Genomic DNA, 8,918 nt, shown 5'->3' with positions numbered 1-8,918 from the left:
AAAAAAAAAAAAAAAAAAAAAAAAAAAAAAAAAAAAAAAAAAAAAGAAAGAAGAAACAAAGAAAAAAACAGTGCATTTAGGAACTGAAAGAGGTTAGTATGGCTGAAATTTAGAGTAGGGGCAGGGAAACTTTCCCTGACAGGGCCATGGAGCAAGTGATTTAGGCTTTTGTGGCCCATAAAGTCTATGCCACAACTACTCAACCCTGTGTTTGTAGAGAAAGCAGCCAAAGACATTCCAGAAACAAATAAGCATCACTGTGCTCCAATAAAACTTTATGTTTAAAATTGATAGCTGATCTACAGGATGGAGATGGTCCCCAGCTTAGAGTGTGAGGGACCACACTGGTACACCAGGGCTTGGCGGAAGAGCATTTGAAAGCTATAATATAAAGCACAGATAATCATAAAGATAATATAGAACCACTGGCCTGTATTTAGAAGATGAGAAAATGATTTTCTTTTCACATTTTAGAAACTCTCTCTTGTTACAGAACAGAGACAGCATTAAGAAATATGGGGTAAATATGAAAGTAGGGAGATCAAGTAAGAGGCAAATGTAGTAGTTTAGATGAAAGAAGGCAGAAGCCTGGATTAGGGCAGAGGCAGCTGAGATTAACAGATATACTTGATACTCATAAGACAGAATGGGCAAGACGTGGTGATTGATTAGAAGTGAGACACAAGAGAAAGGAAGCAGGGAAGGACAACTAGCAGGTTTCAAGATTGCTCGTTTGGGAGGATGACATTTTCTCCTCTGAGGCAACACAGGTAGAACTTTCCAAAGGAAACAATTATTTATAAGATACTAAATCTGAAGCACATTGAAGAGATATTCTTGTCTGGTCTCCAGGAGATATGAATGTCTCATGTTGAAATATATAAAGTCTGAAAATAGATACAATATAGGATTCAATAACTTAATGAAATATTAATGAAACACATATGTCTTTGTCTCTAGATGTTTATGGCCATCATATAGCTTTGGGAGTTATGAACCTAATCTGTAGGCAGGGAACAGATGGGTGGCTTGTGGTCTGAATGCAGTCTCAGATAAAAAGAGAGCCTGGGCTAGCACCCTTTGCAGCCCTCTCATATGACTGATCAGCAGAAGAAATGAAACTCATGAAAGAGACAGTGAATATGCATCCAGAGAGGCAGTAAGAAAATCAGAATAGTGTGTCATCAAGCAAGAGAAAGCATGGAGTGTCAAAGGACAGCGTGATCACCAGTGTCACACCCTAAAGGACATTCAAGCAAGGTAAGTTTCTCAAGGATAGGGGCACTCACAAAGCCAAGAATATGCTTTGTTAACACAGATTTCTCAAAAAACTCGTATTCCCTATGTTAAAGTAGAAACAGAATCCAGAAATATCCTTTTGCAGGAATTAAAAGGTAACTCAGAACAATTTATATGCACCTTTGGGGTTTTTGGAGTAATTTAAGAAAAGTGAAAAATTAATAATCCAAGCTTCTATGTAAATTGTTCCCAGATTAATGGGAATTATATTTGAATATTATATGTGTCTGTCATGGAGTAGGAGTCAAAAACCGAGGAAAGAAAGTAAAATAAAGAACATCCTTCGATTATTGAATAGTTTCAAATAATTACAGAAAATCGAGATGGGGAAAAAGATGTATATGTGTGATAAAGAAGGGGAATTATATGGGAGAGAAGTAAACTTGGGTAGGAAGAAATGAGGTGCATCTAAAAAACTATGTAAAGCAATGCCACTGTAAACAATTTCTCCCAGACAGTTGAATTACACCATTAAAAAAACCATTATTATGTTCATTCTATCCGTATGTGTAAAGATACACATAAATATTGGTATATATATGTGTATTTGTATATGTATATTTGTGTGTGTGTGTGTGTGTGTGTGTGTGTGTATATTTTCACAGGTGCAAATACACAATTTTCTATTATTGTTGGATGCACTGGTTGTTCTACAAGAGCAAAGCCTATAACCATCTTATTCCCATTGTATCCCAGAGTCTACATTGCTTAGTAATTGCTGTTTTGTTTTGTTTTTTTGTTTTTTTGTTTTTTTTTGAGATGGAGTCTCGTTCTGTTGCCAGGCAAGAGTGCAGTGGCATGATCTCGGCTCAGTGCAACCTCCGCCTCCCGGGTTCAAGTCATTCTCCTGCCTCAGCCTCCCAAGTAGCTGGGACTACAGGCACGTGCCACCACGCCCAGCTAATTTTTGTATTTTCATTGGAGATAGGGCTTCACCATGTTGGACAGATGGTCTTGATCTTTTGACCTTGTGAACCACCAGCCTCGGCCTCCCGTATTTGAATGAGTAAAGAAATGAATAAATAAGATTTTGTTTCAGTTTTAAAGTAATTATTTCCTTTGATTCCATAATGTGATATGGAATTAATCCAGAGCAGTCTTGACTCAATTCTGAACTATTGCTGAAGGCCTAGCTACTGATACAAGATGTATCAAAAATACAACAAAACCAACCTTGGTGCTATGAATGTATAGCCAGATTCTTCAAAATTATCTGGCTTCAGGGTTTCCGAATCTGCAAAGACAATGTTACAGGATTAGATAGGTAATTCAGAGTATATATCCAGAGATTCTATAATAATAATAAGGCATGAGAAAGATTATCTAATAAGAAAAATTGAAAATAGAGTACTTACATCCTAAAATTGAAACATATCAATGAATATAAATGTCCTCAATGCTTCCCAATATAATAACATTATAATATGGATTAATTTCATAACATGGATCCCACAGTTATTTTAAAGAAAATGCTATGTCTATAATTTTCTGATCTAACCCTACTATAACCAAATATCTTTTAAAAAAGTGATTGATATGAATGTTATGCCAGAGGTATTTTAAAGACCAATTATTTATATAAACAGTTTACCAATATTATGATACAGAAAACAATGTTAAAAAAACTCATTAATGCCTTTAGTGATTTAATAACATTCCTCATATTAGGTATGAATTAGTAAGTGGAAGGCTACAAAGCAAAACTCCTTAAGTCCAAGAAAAAAACTTGAGTGTGAACCAGGTTGCATATGAAAATACAGCATATTCTTTCTACCATTTTTTTGCTGCTAAGTTTTGAGTGATCATGAAGGAAAATTTAGTAAATGAGAAGCACAGAGGATGATATCCAATAGGAAGGAAAATATCAGTGGAAATGTCAAGTGTACTAAACAGAAAGAAATTGAGCAACAAGAAAATACTTGCCCTTCATTTTGCCCTTTTTTGCTGTGAAAATCCATCAGAAAGAGAAAGCAGGGAAACAAAAAAAAAAAGAGGGTAAAGCAAAGGGGTCACAAACAATATTTTATTCAATGACTTTCTTGAATAAAAATATTGTGCATAGATCAAAGGTTCATTTATGTACAGCTGTAGTCGGGGGGAAAAAAGACATATTTTGAAGACTGGATAGTATGTCCTGTCGATTATTACTAGATTACCCTCTCTGTACTGTGGTTATTTCAAGGGTCTGTTTTGCAAAGTGATTAATGCAGGTGTAATACCAATGACGTCAGGCTATAAACATAATATAAACATAAGCATTTACCAATAAAAAACTCACTAGTTATCGCCTTATTTATCAATTGAAGAACTAGCTCATGCAGAATTGCTGGTTGTGAAAAGACCATCATATCTATCTATCAAGTGAAAATGGAAATATAAATGTACTATGTATAGTACACTATGAACACCAGGCCTGCTGAGGGCAAAAAAGAACTGACAGAGAAATGAAAGAAACAGTAGCTTACTTTAAGATCAGATGCAAAACATATATGTATATTTTTGGTATTGTTTTGTTTTTTACTTCATCCTCACAGAAAAATTTAAGGTTGTTAGCACTAATCGGCAATGTGCAAAGGATATGATGGTCATTTTACTTTACAAAATCTAGTCACCCCAAACAAAATAAACAATAACTTGAAGTATGCACTAGTATTAATTACTCTACATTCCAAATGAGGCTTAAAAAAATTAATCCATTTGCATTACTGAGACATTAATTTGGATTACGAAAAGAAAGTTAATTGCCAAACCAAAGCCAAAGACCAGTGCAGTTTAATTTATTCAAAGTAGAAGAAGTAGAAGATGTGAAGCACAATATTATTCTGGCCAAATGCAAAATAAATAAATAAATAAATAACCAGAAAGAAATCAAAGGAAAGAAAAGGAAAAGCTTTACTAGCACAGTGCCATGAGAGGAGAGACTATGTTGATAAGTAGCATGTGAAACATTTTGCTCCAGCTAGCAGACCCTTAAAACGACAGCAACAGGACACAGCACTGCAATGATTCTATGAGCACATAGCAAGGCAGGGAAGGGCGGTGGGGACTGCCAGTGGGACTGGAGTACCTGCTCATATTCTATCCATGTAGAATATTTCTTGTTCCTTGCATGTTTGGAATGGGTTAGAATCATTGCTGTAGATTTGGTAATAACACCTACTAAAATATTTAATAAGCCTTGGGTATTCCAAAATCTAGACGTATTTAAACATCTGGTACTAGGAGATAACAAATGGACCCTGAAGTCACTTTCACAGTACTTACATCTGGCCTGAGTTATTGTCTCTTCTAGTTTGGCTTTTATATAGTAAAAACTGTAGGTTGGTAATACCAAGGCCAAACTGCAATAGAAACAAGAGAAGCATAAACACAAACAAACAAAAATGAAACATAACTTAAAAAAAAAGACACATCAAGTTCATGGGAAAATTGAAAAATCTTCCTCATGGGAAGGAAAAGACATATTATTTTCACAAGAAAATGCATTCAGCAAATACAGTACTTAATTTTGGTCTTGCCATCCAGAGTCATCTAGCTGTCTACATTGTAGGAAATCAGAAGAGACAAGTGGAAAATAAGCTCCTGAATGAACCCATAAATGAGGCAAGGAAGGAATGTCATGTCCCCCTACTATATTTCCAGAAAATTAAAGTATTTTGAATTTTAACAAAAAATTGAAGAACATTAGGGGTATGTTTAAACAAAGTAAATATATAATACCATTTAGATACACTTCCTTAATGTATTATATATCATGTTAAAGTGCTTTCTATAAAATGGACATACTATTAAAATAAAATACAAACGGAAGAGTTACTATTATCATTACCTTGTTTTTTTCTTTCTTTCTTTTTTTTTTTTTGGAGACAAGGTCTCACTCTATCCCCCAGGCTGGCGTGCAGTGGTTTCAATCATGGCTCATCGCAGCCTCAATCCCCTGGGCTCGATCGATCCTCCCACCTCAGCCCCCGAAGTAGCTGGGACCATAGTCACATGCCACCACGCCCAGCTAATGTTTGTATTTTAGTAGAGACAGGATTTACACTATGTTGCCCAGGCAATCTGCCTGCCTAAGACTCGCAAAGTGCTGGGGTTACAGGCATGAGCCACCACACCTGGCCATTATCATTACTATTGAACAATGCATAAAGTCATCCAAAATATATTCTTCTGAGGGATTAAATACCCACTATTTTAAAACTCTAATCCTTGGGCAAGTTCTCTAGTGTCTACTCATAGGCAAATTCAGATTCCTTTACTGCACTAATAGAAATTGTCTGCTCAGCTCATTAGTTCATACCCAATAGTAAAACTAAGTCATAGTATTTATTTCAAGTTTATTTACTGTGGCTATTCCACATTTTTTGGAAGTTTGTTATTAGGTGCAACAGGAACTGTATCTTGAGTTTGGTAGTTAACAAGAGTCATGGCACTACTCTAGTCTTACGGTGGATGTCCAAAGCAGAGGAGAGTTCCAGTGAAAATCTTAGGCCAAATTCAGAATGTTTTAGACACAAAGAATGTCAGACAAGCCGGCCATCAAAACTTGCCTTAATGACTGCCCAAAATAAAAAGCTGTTAGGCAGGTATCTTACTTATTTTGAAATTGCCAATTAATAATAAAATAATAAAACACATATCAGAATTGTTAAAAGATTTCAGAATTTTATGCACTTTCTAGTAACACAGCTGCATATGTGTAATTCTCCTACTCTCACGCTAATACTCAAATGTAGGACATAACTATTCCATATCCACATGTGCTATGGAGCCACATGATCTTTGCTATGCTTTGAATATAGAAGGAAACTTGTGAACAGTGGGTTTACAATACCTTTAAAATGCCCAATCTAACTACTTTCCAAAAGCAATACTTGTTTAATGTGACCCACTTGGTCACCTTCGGCATCCACTTTTAATAGCTAGCCCAAATTTTAGTAATGTGCAGGAAAAGGTGTGCGTATCTAGGCTTTTGAGTATTTCTAGGCATGTGTAGATCCTTTAATTAATTAATTTTTAATAATTTCAACTTTTAGATTTAGGGATGTGTAGATCTTTTGAATCACTTAAGCCTCACGTAGCCCCAGTTTTGGGAATGGCTATCCCAATGTCATTATGTATTTTTATAGAAAATATAGAATAGGGAAAACCATGATATTTCAAAATTTCATTCTTATGACTATAAATATTAAAATTTCACTCTATGGAAAGGAAAAAACACCAAGGGTTTATTTGCTAAAATTTAACGATATAATAAAGATAGCAAAATGAATGGATGCTTGTTACCTCCAATTCCCAAACCTTTCCCTGTCATTAAGTAATTCACAGACGTTCCTTATGGGAAAAGGTCAGGGAAATAAAATGTTATGTAGATTTAATGAAAATTTCTATATTCACTTTATAGGTAACTTCCTTTAAGTGCAGGCAGAGATTAAAATTAAAATAAGTAGTGCAATCCCTCTGACAGCAAGATGACCTTTCCTCATTCACTTGCCATTTACAAAATGTACAGCAGAATTACTGAGCACTGAAGATTGTCTCCTACAAATTCTTCTCAAGGGAAATTAGGACATTTTTATTGCCCCATCAGCATTTATTGCTAAGAGAAACTTCTAATTAAAACCGATAACGTTATATCATACAACTGCTAAAGTGTCACTCTATAAGCTTGGGTTACATCTAATATACCATAAATATAGTCTGGAAACCCATGAGGAAGAAAATAGAAGTCTTAAAATTGGCATATCTACTATGTGTTTTGTTGGCCTGTAAGTCTTTGGTTGTTATTAATAGCTATAATCAGTTCTATAGAAAAACATAGCTATACTTAATTATGTCCATCTCAAGCCGAGTTAATTTTTCAACATATAGCCAGATAAGATCTTTATCAACATTTCTAGTCAATGGTGCTGTCATATACAATGTCTGCTGTCTCTGTCCCTACAAAACCGATAGACCAAGACTGCTTTATTTCCTTCTAGAGATTAAAGTTTAACAAAGCAAGTGGCCACCAGATGAATGGTATAGCCCAGGCACTGTTTTGTGACTGACAGAAACATGGTTAACTGAGTTAAGTGGACTATAACACACTTATCAACTCATTTATCTCCATAAAAGTAAATTATTCTCTAAAAAAGAGAAAGCATCCTATTAAAATAATTGATTACATTTCAAAATACGGTACTTGGTTCAAGACTTAAGGAGAGAGAAATCACCAGATGAAAATTTTGTATCTCATTCATGTAATCAAAACGTATCATGTTTTTTCCTTCAACTTAGATGTAATATTTTGTTCTAAATCTCTGTGAATTTGTACAGTGATTCAGAAAACTATTTCCGATGGAAATAGATTTAATCTGGCCCAAAGTTGAGACTTGGAAAGTGAATGTGTGAGGAAAACATGCAAAGGTGGGAAAGTTGGGGCCTTGTCAGAGAACAGTGATATGTATAGTGATGGAAGTGGCAGAAATGACAGGACAGATACCTTGGGCTAGAAATGTATGAAGGGACTATCAGACTTGGAAGTTCAAATTAAACTTCGATGAAAATGGAAGGAGATGAAAGTTTTGTCAACAAGGAGTGATATGAACTTGAGAAAAGAACATTAACCTGCCCACACTGTGTATTATCATTCGGTGTATGAGGAAAAGAGGTTGAGTGTAGAGGCCATTCATGAGACACATAAAACACCCCAAACGTGTCCTTATAACTGTGGGAGAGCCAGCTATCACACTGTAAGGGTCAAAAGAATCCAGTTTTTCTCAGAATTAGTTCGTCTAAGCAACAAGTGCACAGAACACATTCTCATACGATTCCCTTATACTCTGTTTTATCATAAAATCATCTCTCAAGAGACAGACCTTCAAGACTTCCTCTCTTTTTGCACCTTTTGACAAATTAATCTAAAAACTGAAAGGTGGCAATAATCAAGGAAGGGGGAGGAAAAAGAGTAACTTGTGTATACACATGAATATTATGCATGTATAAATACATGCCTAGAAATTAGAGATAGGAATCAGTTGATGGAAAAAAGTAAAATAATTAAAACAGCCATTCTGGTGTTTTGCAATATGCTCTCTTCTTCTCCGTCTATTCTACATGTAATCCTAGGAATATTAAAAGAGACAGGTTCCTATGATAATAACACAGGCTCCCATAAAAGGTTATGCATATGTTCTGGGGAGTTGGTTTGATTTTTATTAGGAGAGAAATAGTTGAGTCCATCACAGCCTACATATTAATTATATATTAATATGTAGTTAAAGAGACTTCCATACTTAAATATTGCAATGGAAGTTCAGTACACCATTATATAAATTTGAAAGGATGAGACAGATTGAAAATTTCTTCAATTGGAAAATTCTTCCATTTCTCCAAATTGAAATTCTTCAATTCTGTAAATATTTGTAGAGTGCCAACTATGTGCCACTGTCATACAAGCTGATGATTCAGAAGTAAATAAAGCAGGGAACAATCCCTGCCCTCTTGGAACTTACTAGTGAGAGAACAGATGATAATCAGTAGAAATAAGTTTATATATGCTTCATGTGTGTGTGCGTGATGTTAAATGTCAATAAGGGTTATGGAGAATATGAAGTGCAAGAGGGAGATAGAGTGTG

General features: G+C 35.0%; 1 protein-coding gene across 5 annotated transcripts in view; it reads right to left on the bottom strand.

Moving 5' to 3' along the window:
• Positions 1–8,918, bottom strand: part of CACNA2D1 (calcium voltage-gated channel auxiliary subunit alpha2delta 1) — a 524,117-nt gene that overhangs the window by 34,068 nt on the left and 481,131 nt on the right. For 3 of the 5 annotated variants that reach the window (XM_017883995.1, XM_017884005.1, XM_017884014.1), the window contains 3 exons: positions 4,564–4,640; positions 3,223–3,243; positions 2,473–2,533 (listed from right to left, as the gene is read on the bottom strand). In XM_017883995.1, the coding sequence (XP_017739484.1) occupies positions 2,473–2,533; positions 3,223–3,243; positions 4,564–4,640 (159 nt within the window). The remainder of the gene's footprint in view (positions 1–2,472; positions 2,534–3,222; positions 3,244–4,563; positions 4,641–8,918) is intronic. The other 2 variants (XM_017884019.1, XM_017884023.1) reach the window with 1 other exon arrangement.

Source organism: Rhinopithecus bieti, unplaced genomic scaffold, assembly GCF_001698545.2.
Source record: "Rhinopithecus bieti isolate Rb0 unplaced genomic scaffold, ASM169854v2 scaffold_1101, whole genome shotgun sequence".
In the NCBI taxonomy this organism is placed as follows: Eukaryota; Metazoa; Chordata; class Mammalia; order Primates; family Cercopithecidae; genus Rhinopithecus; species Rhinopithecus bieti.
This window is presented reverse-complemented; position numbering and strand designations above follow the sequence as displayed.